The 12,413-nt window shown below is 38.2% G+C and overlaps 2 protein-coding genes and 1 pseudogene across 3 annotated transcripts; 2 read left to right on the top strand and 1 right to left on the bottom strand.

Moving 5' to 3' along the window:
- Nucleotides 1-1,601: 1,601 nt before the first annotated feature.
- Nucleotides 1,602-5,798, bottom strand: LOC148725293 (uncharacterized; annotated as a pseudogene). The gene is made up of 3 exons (XR_015991167.1): nt 5,643-5,798; nt 3,939-4,823; nt 1,602-3,739 (listed from the first exon to the last, which is right to left on the bottom strand). The product of XR_015991167.1 is annotated as an uncharacterized LOC148725293 (transcript).
- A 618-nt stretch (nt 5,799-6,416) lies between these two features.
- Nucleotides 6,417-8,137, top strand: LOC148725292 (uncharacterized). The gene is made up of 2 exons (XM_022934098.2): nt 6,417-7,298; nt 7,842-8,137. Exons 1-2 carry the CDS (start codon nt 6,593-6,595, stop codon nt 7,985-7,987), a joined length of 852 nt encoding a protein of 283 aa, XP_022789833.1. The 5' UTR covers nt 6,417-6,592; the 3' UTR covers nt 7,988-8,137.
- Nucleotides 8,138-8,277: 140 nt separating this feature from the next.
- On the top strand, nt 8,278-11,274 carry LOC111329398 (uncharacterized). The gene is made up of 2 exons (XM_022934097.2): nt 8,278-10,129; nt 10,813-11,274. The coding sequence occupies exons 1-2, from the start codon at nt 9,421-9,423 to the stop codon at nt 10,956-10,958; spliced, it is 855 nt and encodes a 284-aa protein (XP_022789832.1). The 5' UTR covers nt 8,278-9,420; the 3' UTR covers nt 10,959-11,274.
- The last annotated feature ends 1,139 nt before the right edge of the window (nt 11,275-12,413 follow it).

The raw sequence follows: 12,413 nt of genomic DNA, 5'->3' as shown, positions 1-12,413 counted from the left end.
GTAAGGTGTTGACTGACAGTACAAGTAAAGCTGAAGCTTTAATCGACCATTTTCAACAGATTTTCTCCAAAGAGGATTCTTCCTCCATGCCGAACATAGGCTGCAGTGACATTCCAGCTATGGAGTCAATAATTTTTAACAGAGAGGGTATAATTAATCTTCTTATGAACTTAGATAGCAAGAAAGCCAATGGCCCAGATAAATTGCCTACTACTCTACTTAAGATAACTGCATCAGAAATAGTTGAAGTTGTTTCTTTCCTTTTCTCCCAGTCATATGAGTCAGGTCAACTCCCCAATGACTGGAAAAATGCTTATGTAGTACCAGTTTTTAAGAAAGGTGAAAAACATGACCCATGTAATTATAGACCTGTTTCCCTTGCTGCTGTATTATGTCAAATCATGGAACATATCATTTATAGGCACATTATGCACCATCTTGAGGACAATGACATCTTATTTGCGAACCAACATGGATTTCGAAAAAATCATTCATGTGAATCTTAATTGATTGTGACGGTTGAAGACCTGGCCAAGAACTTAGATCGTGGAGATCAAATGGATATGATCATTCTGGATTTCAGTAAAGCCTCAAGTTTGATAAAGTTCCCCATCAACGCCTCGTCAGCAAATTGCAGTTTTATGGCATTCAGGGAAGTACCCTTACTTGGATTAAATCTTGGCTCACTGGTAGATCTCAGAGTGTCATAACTGATGGCGTGAGTTCAAAATCTGTTGATGTGACTACAGGGGTACCTCAAGGCACAGTACTTGGTCCATTAATGTTTTTATTATTCATTAATGATATGCAAAATGGGCTAGGATGTACACTAAGATTGTTTGCTTTATTGTATCATAAAATCACTCGTCATGATGACACCTTGGCTTTACAGCGAGACCTAGACAAGCTAGGCCAATGGGCTAATAGGTGGTAGATGTTGTTCAATCCTTCTAAATGCTACAAAATGTCTGTTTTCCGTAGTAGATCCCCGGTTGTTAAAGACTATACACTCTTTACAACCAAACCCTGGTATCTGTTCGACAACATCATTATTTAGGTGTTTTGCTGTTTAGTGATCTGCGGTGGAACTCTCACGTGGACAAGATTGCTAAAAAGGGGAACTCTTCACTCGCGTTTGTGAAAAGGAACTTGTATGCCTGCTCTGAAGAAACTAAACGTGCAGCCTATGTATCACTTGTCAGGCCACATTTAGAGTATGCTTCTGCAGTATGGGATCCTTATAGACAGAATCAAGTGGAGAAACTAGAGGCTATCCAAAATCGCGCAGCGATATTTATTAAACATGATTATAGTTATAACACCAACGTGTCCAATTTGAAGAAATCCCTATCTTTGGATTTACTAAGCGAGAGAAGAAAATCCCATCGTTTACAAATTTTCCATAAATCTGTGAACAATAGTATTGCTTTGCCTATCCCGTCTTATTATCAATTGTCTATTAGGAAAACTAGAAATTACTCGACGAGTTCATCTATTCAACCACCTGTACATCATGATTACTACAAGTATAGTTTCTTTCCGAGAACTATAAGGGACTGGAACTGTTTATCACCTGGAACTAGATTACTTAATTATTCAGCTTTTTGCAGTGCAAAATTTTTCTAAGTTTTTATTTTTAAGCATAGCTATATTGTTAATTACATATTTTATTTATTTATTATTTTTATTAGCTATGTTTATATTTTTATTCTTTTAGCTCTTCTTGATGTGTAATAGCGTTGAAGAGTAATAAAGTAGATGTAGAGGGTGAATTTCGCGGATATTTATTTACGGGAAGTGCGTGACAGAAGTATGCGAAGCGGTACGGAATTGGCGTGTTGTCGTGTTGCTGTTTATATTTTCTTCAATAAATGAAGAAATTTCCTGGTTATCTAACTGTTTTTCTTCGTTAGATCCATCTGATAAACTTGGATCTATATTTGCCAGCCATTCCCACTCTCCGTTAGTCTCCTTTGCAGCCGCTCGCGCCGGAGTCACGCAACGGGGAGCGTTGCGTGACTCCGGCCCGAGCGGCTGCGAAGGAGTCTAACTCTCCCTCGTTGGAAATGATTCAAATTGTCCGCCATATTTTTTTTTCGTAACTTCAATCCAATTCTTCGCTTGTGCGATGCGAGAAAACCTGTCTAACCGGTTCTCTGGAGTACAAATACCACGTGATATTTGTAGTGTAGTTGGATAATAAAAGTCAAATTTGTCCCATGATAAACAGCTAAACAATTTGAAACAGTAAGCCTAACTAAAAATACCTAAGCATTAAAATAATGCTTTCGATTTGTTAACTGGTCCTCAAAAATTCTATATTAGATACGATCAATCATAGCATGGTTGATGCAATTCTCCCATTTGCAATTCATGAGTCAGTTCATAGTAAGTAGAGGGGTCAGTTCAATGTAAATTTGAAGAATTAAGGACAGTAGATCGAACAGCCTTACTTAGCTTGAAGATGAAGCTTTCACAGAGAACAGTAACTGTAACAATGAGAAATTTCAGCCTGATTAGAGGGCTGGAATTTTGTTGTGACTACATTAGTGACCAAATGTAAATCTTTTCTCCTTCGTAACTGCCAGCTTCAGTGATTTTGTTACATTGAAAATACAATCACTACTGTAACAAGAAAAGACAGCAGTCAATCAATGTACACATGTAGCTTTCAGGAAAATACTAGACGCTACTAGGTTGCTTCCACGTAAGAAACAGCAATCTTAATTTAACTGAATTTTCATTTCAAAACCTGAGTTCTCAAACAGTTTAAAGCAGGAGAGTACATGATGTGATTCTAAATCTCTCGAGTTCCTGTACATGTGTTTTAGTACAGAGATAACACAGTTACTTGTATCTGTGTAGTGCTTGATCACGAATTACAGAAGTCTTCTATATCAAGGCCAAATAATCAATATTTCAGTCTCCTTCCCCAAAATTACTTCCTTGTATGCTTATTTGGTTTTTTGGTCAAAAATTCAGAAAAAGTACCAATGAATAAGGAGGTGATTACATGAGAAATTTCAGCCTGATTAGAGGGCTGGAATTTTGTTGTGACTACATCAGTGACCAAATGTAAATCTTTTCTCCTTTGCAACTGCCAGCTTCAGTGATTTTGTTACATTGAAAATACAATCACTACTCATGTCCAAGGTCCCCTTTCAGTACAGGCTGAAATTCTATTCAGATTACAGGGGCTTTTTGGAGCTTTTTCATCCTGGCGGCCCGGACTGAAACCTTCTCTTAATCGCTAATTTCATTTCAAGAGGATTTGTTTCAAAAGCTGGGCTGAAAGTGGCCATGTAATCACACCCTTAGAAATAAGGTTACATGTGCAAAAGGAGAGCAGAAGGCACCAATTATGCCAGCTAGTGCAAAGGGATCGGCATCATCAGGAGCAAGGCGGCTCGAGATTGTGCCTGTACGACGCCTTTCCACTAACTTATTAGCGCCTTTTGCACTCCTTCTGCTTGTTGACTTTCGGTCAAGACTGTAAATGACCTGGGTAAGCACAGGACTCTGCCACCGAAGTGAGCTTACACTTAAAACTTACTTTTTTGGCCTCTCCAAATCTGGTCTTTCATAGCCATTTTCGCTCTTTGACTCGCCCTCCTCACACTCTCACATCAAGTGTTCTGATGACATATTGTCTACAGTCATGAACTGCATATACCCGATCCTTTTCTTCTGCAGCTAAGGACGTAGAAAGGTTCAGAGCTTTCACTCGCTTGCTATTTTTCTGTATAAAAATAAATTAAACAAAATTGTTCACAAATACACTAAATCTGAAAGTCACAAACAGACAAGGTTTGGGTTAAAATTAGCTTATTGGTTCTACCCGGTAGAGCTCTTCAAGGTGCCGCGTCTTGTTTAAAGCATTGCTATAGTGTTTGGCAATGGAAAAACTCAAAAGAGCTTTAATTTTTAATATTATTCACCGTATTGAGACGGCTTCGGGCTCCCTGTTGCTTTAGGATATCCTGAGTTGCATTTCTTGAATTGTAGTGTTGTCGTTGCTATATTCGAAAATGGACATGCATAGAAGCTAAAAAAGAGTAATACAGTCTTGTTGAAACATTGTGAAAGGTAATTTCAATTTAAATTTTTTAACCATTCAACACTTATTGTTAGGTTTAGGTTTTTTATTTAAATTGTATTTTTACTTTTCAGAGGGCCACAAGTTTGTCAGTATTCTCAATTGCTGTTGTGTTACCCTTTTAAAATAAAGCTTCTTTATTATTTACTTATTAATTAGCAAGTGTATGCAGCTTTCGGGGTTGTAAATAAGGGCTGGGGGGGGGGGGGGCTTGGATTTTACCCAGCTGTTATGCATTTATCTGTGGCTGCTCTGATAGAAAAAACAATATCAACAACACCAGAAACTGCATTGTGCATCCTTACTGCATACAATTTCAATGTGAATAGCACACGCATTAAAAATAGTCTTTTGCTTTATGTACCAGAGGCAAGTCATCAGTTTTTTCGTAAACGAGTATGGTATTTTCTCTTGTTTTTAATTGGACAATAACTTTCTTGTGTGAAATAAATGTACCGTGTGGCACTTAACTCTTTCGGTTGTTTATTCATGATTCAAAAAGTTCCCTGAAAAATTTTCTCTGCAAAAGTTTACATCACAACGAAGTGTATATATATACCAAATTACTTTCTAATGATAATTACGTAATATCGTGTTAATGCCATTTCTATACTATGTCACTTTTGTCAGACTCTGAAACTGATTAACATTTTTCTATTTGCTCTGCATGTTTTTCACTTCTATTTCCATTGCATGAAGTTCAATAATTCCAGTTTAATGTGACTTCCTAAAAATCGAAAAAAATTAATTCCAAGTCAGAAAAACCAGTCTTTCAAAATGACAAAAATTACTTCCCGCAAAATACAGCAAATCACCAATCCATAAAATAAAACTAAAGCAAAAATTTAATGCCACATGGAGAAGAATACAAATCAAAACAGTTGTGAATTATTGCATACAAATATGGTGCTGTTGCTCATAAGCAAGTATGGAGACCTCCCATTTCTATTTTAAATATTAAGTTCCTATAAGATGACAGGTAATTGGGAAAGTTTGACAAGTCTTAGTGCAGGCTCTATTTCAGTGAAATGGTATTATTTTGGCTAGGCAAACAGTTCTGATCCTCACAGTATTATTTTTTCTTAATTAACACAAAATCATATTGACAAATTTGCATTTCGAAAATAAATTGGAATTTGTATCTGCCTGTTAATGTTGTAAGGGACAGACCATTTTATTCTTCAGAAAGGGGTTGGACAATAAAATTTTATTATCAAAAATTTAATACCCAGGATAAAAGTGCCAAAAAATCTCGAGAAAAGCGAGTCACGCAAAAGAAACATATGGAACAAATCGAAGAAAATTCATGCGCAACTCGGTGTTGAAACAACAATGTAGAAAAATTGCGAGTCATGACTCGAAAATGGATGTGTAGATTAAACCGCAAGAAGGGAAAAACATAAATAGCCTTTAGACAAAATCTGATCGAAAAGTTCTGCTCTATTTTGTCTTGAGCCTCATTTACTTAGGGACCAGTCGATAGTTATCGCCTGGAAGGGGTGGAAAGGGGGTCAGAGTAAATTTGTTGTGTCACAATAAAACTTACCTGCTCCTCCCCTAAGGCTCTGCATCATTCAAATGATTCCTCTGTTAAGATGTCAATTTTATATTGTCCCTTCGTTATACTTTATTGACGGCGACTTAACCCCCCTCCGTTTTCCCTAAAAACCAAGTGATCCCTACTCAAACTCCTTCTACCCCTTCCCCCCCCCCCCTCTCGGCGATAAATAATTATAGGTCCCTTTAGTTGCCGAAGGCGCGATATTGGGAAACGAATTGTTACCTTTACAGTAAATGGTGTATGGTTGAACCCTCCACCGTCTGCTTTTAGTCTTTCGTTTACTTAGTCAAAACATAATTTTGCAATAGAAATAAACGAGAAATGTTTTGCTCTTTCTCCTAAAACGAGTTAGTTCTAGGATTGCCGGGAAATTAAGTTGATTCGGAAATGATCTTTTTCTATTAACCACTCTGCTTAAACTTATCATCATTATTAGTTCTGGATCAAGAGGTTTCTGAGAAATTGATCACGATTTGCATCCAAAGCTCAGTTTAATACTGGCAACACATTACGTCGAGGTCAAGGATTATGAATGATGCTTAACAGAAAGTTAAAATAAAAATAGAAATGACTATATATATAATCATATGATCATATGTTGACAGACCAGCAGGTAAAGAGACTTATCAGAAACGCGATGTTTCTTAGAAAAGATTATTCGGGGAATACGTCCCACCCACTCAGAGATTATGACGTCAAAAGGTTGCCTTGACTCCTGTGAAAAAATAATTACCTGATTGGTTGATCTGATTAGCGCAAGCCTGGCTATGACTCAGAACGAGAATATTGCGACTAACTAAAAATTTCCATGCTATAAAATCACCGACTGCATTTTTAAAGTAGTCTTTCTGGTTTATTTGACACAATCACCGGCAAAGGTGTCTATATTTAAGGAAAAGAAGCATCCGTAAGGAAATCAACTTGACTGACTGAAGATGGCCGAGTTTGACTTGATTCCTGAAAAGGAAAGATGCGACACACTCAGGGTAGTGTTCGACTACTACACTCCCAGGCCTCATTTCATCATTTTGCCCCGCAATACGGCCATAGAAACCTACCACGAGTTAGACCAAGGGGACAGGACGAAAGTAGTTAAAGCAGCATTGTCAATGATCTCCGAATATAAGCTTCAAGAGTCAGCTGTTTTGTCCCTCCACTTTGGGTCCTGGCTGACAACAAAGAACAAGTTCCATGCACACATTTGTGTAAACGTAGAAGATTATCTCAATATTTTTGATACGAACAAGGAAAGAATTCCCGGCTGGCCCTCATCCCAGTACGTCACGAAGCAATGGAGAGCAAGCAAAAATCCGAATGATTATGCCATTAACGTTCGTGGATATCCCTTCAGATCATATTTTAGGGAAGAGGTCGAAGCCATCCGAAGGTATCGTAGAAGTTCAACTGGTGTATCCAATATCTCATGTCCTCCAGCACCGTTTACCTTATTCTTCCACCCGTCGGAACCGAGGGTCGGATTTGCTGTCGAGAAGTCAAAGAAACCAAGCAATTGTGAGTCTTTGTTTGAAGGCCTAAAGGCCATGATTGACTGTGCGGAAAAGAACAATCTTACCGACATTAATGCGAAACTTGAAGACGATGGATGCCACGTGTGTTTGGTCCTTGATGGAAAGTCGCATGGTAAGTCCATTCTTGTCAACCTGCCTTAAAAATTTTTCAAGAATTCAGATCAAAAAAGCACCTAAGTTCACTTTCAATTGCATAATGTGTTGGCAAGGAAGCTTGTATGCTTCTGGTTAAAGGAAAGCTTTCTTGACGCCTTACAGACAAAAGCTTCTTGACACCGAGTATAACTACATCACACAGAATATCTAGATGATTACTCAAGCAAAAAGGATTTATCAGTTGGCCAGAGTGAAGATTGCTTCACCAGATCTCGCGAAATGAAAGATTATAAGGTGTTTAACTGCGTGTCTTCTTCACTATATTAGTTAAGTTTCATCTTACGTCCCATTTTGCGAAGACTTCCTGTATTGTTCTTCGTAGCTGTTTGAGGTTGAAAAGATTCACTCTTCTGATTGGTAGGGAAATAAAAGTATTCACTAACGAAATGCAAGCCAACTGCAATCCTTGTTCCTGTAGTGAAGGAGCAGTAGCTGCAAAAGATGCATGCAGTCATGCATTCCGAAATATATTTACTTGCTGCTTTATCCCTCATTGCAGGTTTCCATTTGGAGGAGTCTCAGTGTCTGGTTGGCTTCGTTCAAGTGACTGGACTGAAATTTTACAGAGATTTGTGTCCTCCTGACCAGAGAAATGAGTGGTTTGGCAAATTAAGCGCAATGACAGATTATAAAGTGTTAACCTGAATTTCTTCGACACCACTAATTTAGTTTCATCTTTCTTTCCTCTATGCGAGGACAGCTTAAAGGGCATGTAAACCCAAAAATCGTACATTTTCTTTTCACATAGCTGTTTAGGAAATATATCAAGTAAAGTTGCGATTCGTTTTTTCTTAATAGTCCTTTTTTCACGTTGTAAAAGCTCTTCCAAATTCGAAACATTCGCCATCTTGAATTGCGGCATCTTTCCTTTGACGTCAAGTGCAACTTTCCAGTAGTGGAGGTCAAAAGCAGATAAGATATCTTTACGTCTCCTTCGACCGAGGAGAAGTAGAGCTCTCCAAAAGTTAAGGGAAAGAAAGGGAGACAAATAAGAAATTCCTAAAAACCTCTCAAACTGTCAACCTTTTGACAGCCAAGTCAGCTCGCCATTAAAGGGTCTCAAATTCATCCAAAACGCCCGTGACAAACGGATGTAAAACCAGACCAACTCTTGCTAGATTTATACACAAGATGAGTGCCTCCAAAACACCTTTCATGACGGACAAAACAAAGAACCACATCCGTCTCATATCAAACTGGATGCCACCAGTTTAGCCTTCTATTGCCCTTTAAAGCTACTTGGAAAATTTCATAACACAACTTGCTGAGATTACTCATATAGCTCATAAAAGAGTTTGTAATAACGATAAGTCCCTTAGTTGCCAAAAGCCCGATATCATGAAACGAATTGTTACCTGTACAGCAAATGGCAAATGGTTGAACCTTCCACCATCTGCTTTTAGTCTTTCGTTTACTCAGTCAAAACATTTGCAAGAGCAGTAAACGAGAAATGTTTCGCTCTCTCTCTCTCCACAACCGAGTTGGTTTTAGGATTGTGGGAAATTAAGTTAAATCGGAAATGATCTTTTTCTGTTAACCACTCTGCTTAAACTTACCATCATTGTTAGTTCCAGATCAAGAGGTCTCTGAAAAATTGATCACGATTCGCATATAAAGCTCAGTTTAATACTGGAAACACATTACGTCGAGTTCACGACTATGATTGATACTTAACAAAAAGTAAAAATCAAAATAGAAATTAAAAAAATTACATAGATAATATAAAATCTTTTCACAGACCAACCGGCAGATTAAGAGACTTATCAGCTACGCGTTAATTCTTAAAAGGACCCCCCCCCTCCGAAGGGGAAAACGTTCCACCCACTTAGAGATGACGTCAAAAGGTTGCCTTGACTCCTGAGCAAAGATAATTGCCTGATTGGTTGATTTCATCAGTGTAAGCTTGGCTATGACCCAGAACGAGAATATTGAGACTAACTCAATATCTCCATGCTATAAAATCATCAAGTGCCTTTTCAAAGAAGTCCTTCTGGTTTATTTGACGCAATTTCCGGCAAAAGTGTCTATAGTTAGGGAAAAGAAGCATCCCGTAAGGAGATCAACTTGACTGACTGAAGATGGCCGAGAAGTTTGATTTGATTCCTGCCAACGAAAGATGCGATACACTCAGGGTAGTGTTCGACTTCTACACTCCCAGGCCTCATTTCATCATTTTGCCCCGCAATACGGCCATAAAAAAATACCACGACTTTGACCAAGGGGCCAAGCTGAAAGTAGTTAAAGCAGCATTGTCGATGGTCTCCGAATATAAGCTTCAAGAGTTAGCTGTTTTGTCCCTCCACTTTGGGAAGTGGTATAATCCAAGGAAGCATTTCCATGCACATCTTTGTGTAGACGTAGAAACTTATCTCGATATTTTTGAAAGAACTAAGAGAAGAGTTCGCGACTGGCCCTTGGATAAGTACGTCTCGAAGGAATGGAAGGAAAGCAGGGATCCGAATGATTATGCGATTAACGTTCGTGCATATCCCTTCAAATCATATTTTCAGAGCGGAGTCGGAGAAATCCGAAAGTATCGTACAAGTTCAACTGGTAGATCCAATGTCTCACGTCCTCCTTCGCCGTCCAACTTTTTCTTTCACCCAGAAGAACCAAGGGTCGGATTAGCAGTCGAGAAGTCAAAGAAACCAAGAAATTGTGAGTCTCTATTTAAAGCTCTAGAAGAGATGATTAACTATGCGGGAGAGAACAACCTTACCAAAACTGGTGCAAAACTTGATGAAGAGGGATGCCACGTATGTTTGGTCCTTGATGGAAAGTCGCATGGTAAGTCCATTCTTGTCAACCTGCCTTAACCTGCCTTAAACATTTTGAAGAATTCAGACAAAAGCCCCCATAGTTTCTATTCAGTTGCATAATATGTTAGACAAGAAGTCTATAGGCTTCTGATTAAAGGAAAGCTTTCTTGGCGCCGAACAAACGAAAGTTTCACACAGTGTATTTAGTTAATTAGTCAAGCAAGAAGAATTAGCGAGTGGCCAGACTGAAGATTGTTTCATCAAATTTAGCGAAATGGAAGATTATAAAGTCTTTCACTGAATATCTTCGATACCTTACTAGTTTAGTTTCATCTCTCGTCCAATTGTGCGAAGACTGTATTGTTATTCATAACAGTTTGAGGTAATATGGATTTTTTTTCGGATAGATTTACTCTAACCATTGGTGAGGAAATAAAATTATGGAACTAACTCGCTAAGAAGCGCTAAATCAGGCCGCATAAAATATATTCTTTCCCTTGAGTTAAACGATAACAAGAAAACTCCTGGTTTTGTTTTTTAGGCCAATAGACCTAAAAAATGGTTAGCAAAGAGATATCTGAAATGTAACACTAACGAAATGCAAGCCATCTGCAATCCTTGTCCCAGTAGTGAAGGAGCAGTAGCCACAAAAGATGTATACAGTCATGTATTCCGAAATATATTTACTTCCTGCTTTATCCTTCATTGTAGGCTTCCATTTGGAGGATTCTCAGTGTCTTGTTGGCTTCATTCAAGTATCTGGGCTGAAGTTCTACAGAGATTTGTGTCCACCTGACCAGCAGGATGAGTGGTTCGATAACTTTAGCGCAATGCCAGACTATAGAGTGTCTACTTGAATTTCTTCTTAACTACTAATTTAGTTTGATCTTTTGTTTCTTTTTGCGAAGACAGCTTAAATTGTTCTGCAAAGTTATCAATCCGGGATATCCCAATATATAAGGATGGCCGTGACTCGCATTTCGACCAATGAAAATTCGTGTTGTGATTCCAGTGTCACATTTCAAAACAAAGCAATATTTCCAAGATGGCGGACGAAGGCAGATTCGGTGAATAGTGATCTTCTGATCTGTTCATTATTTTTATTCGAACGGAAAGGTATGAGACTGTGACAATATAGATTTTGTATTGAATAAAGAAAGATTACAAAGGCGACTCTGTCTTTAGATTCCTTGAAAGGGTCTCCCGGTTAGCTCAATCGATAGAGCGCTGGACTGATGTGGTCGAGGGTTCGAGCCCCGGCCGGACCAACACTCAAGGTCTTAAAATAATTGAGAAGAATATGCTGCATTTCTATAACATCAAGAAATGATTTAGATATTCTAGTCTTCTCGGATAGGGACGAATAAATAGAGGTCCCGTCTCCTGCAAGGTTAGGGGTAGGAGACGTTAATTTCCCACACACGAGATTACTGTGTGATGGATGTCCTCCCCTGGGGTGGGATGGGTGGGTGTTGTCTTGCGATTATATGAGCCTCTGGCTCGAGCAATATGGGCAACCATGCCCCACGCAAAAGACATTAAACTTGAAAAGAGTTTGAAGAAGACTAGCAGTTAGTTTGATCAAATTATAAGCGCCAGCCAGCGCGATTTGTAGTACAGCTTAATGGAGACTGCTTTGAAGAACTCTGGCATTGGTAAGAAGTTTCTTTTTTCCGTTTTTGCTCCTTAATTTGTGGAATTAGATACTCTTATATATTGGACTGATTCAACCTAATCTTAATGAAGGTCGCGTTTGATCGATCGATCGAGGATCGCAAGTTGTGATACTAGCCAATTTCAACTTTTAGAAAGCAGGAAAAGTTAAAAATTAAACTCACTCTCTTGTTATTATCACAAATATTCAAGTAAGAGAGACTTAGAGAGACTTATTTTGCAACATACAAATACGTATGAAACCATCAATAAATCAGTGAATTTTTGTAACCCCACAACGTAGGGGTTAAAAATGTTTAAAAAAATTGTTCAATGCTCATTGCAGTAAATGCGCTGAGCTACATCTATCTAGTCCTCATGCATGCCACTCTAACTGAAACAAACATAATATTTCAAATAAACATAATAGCACATTGAACAGGACTGGTATGTGAAAAATAATAGTAACCAAGGAATTATGATTCATTTTTTAGGGCAGGGGACAAACTAGTTTTCTATAAGAAGGCAATTAGATGATTAAAAAATTCACAGTCTGCTGAATACTTGTTTTTTTTTAAGCCTTCTTCAGTTGTCAAGTTTTTTTTTCTCACTATGCATGTGCATTATTGTTTGTATTGTTCTAGTGCTTTGTGCTGCCC

The sequence above is a fragment of the Stylophora pistillata genome, chromosome 8 (assembly GCF_964205215.1).
Source record: "Stylophora pistillata chromosome 8, jaStyPist1.2, whole genome shotgun sequence".
Lineage (NCBI taxonomy): Eukaryota > Metazoa > Cnidaria > Anthozoa > Scleractinia > Pocilloporidae > Stylophora > Stylophora pistillata.
This window is presented reverse-complemented; position numbering and strand designations above follow the sequence as displayed.

What these genes read in the sequence shown, in the direction of transcription:
- LOC148725292 (XM_022934098.2), top strand. Translation starts at nt 6,593, where the DNA reads ATGGCCGAGTTTGACTTGATTCCTGAAAAGGAAAGATGCGACACACTC. An exon ending in CCTTGATGGAAAGTCGCATG is followed by an intron (nt 7,299 to 7,841) that starts GTAAGTCCATTC and finishes CCCTCATTGCAG; the next exon opens with GTTTCCATTTGGAGGAGTCT.
- LOC111329398 (XM_022934097.2), top strand. Translation starts at nt 9,421, where the DNA reads ATGGCCGAGAAGTTTGATTTGATTCCTGCCAACGAAAGATGCGATACA. An exon ending in CCTTGATGGAAAGTCGCATG is followed by an intron (nt 10,130 to 10,812) that starts GTAAGTCCATTC and finishes CCTTCATTGTAG; the next exon opens with GCTTCCATTTGGAGGATTCT.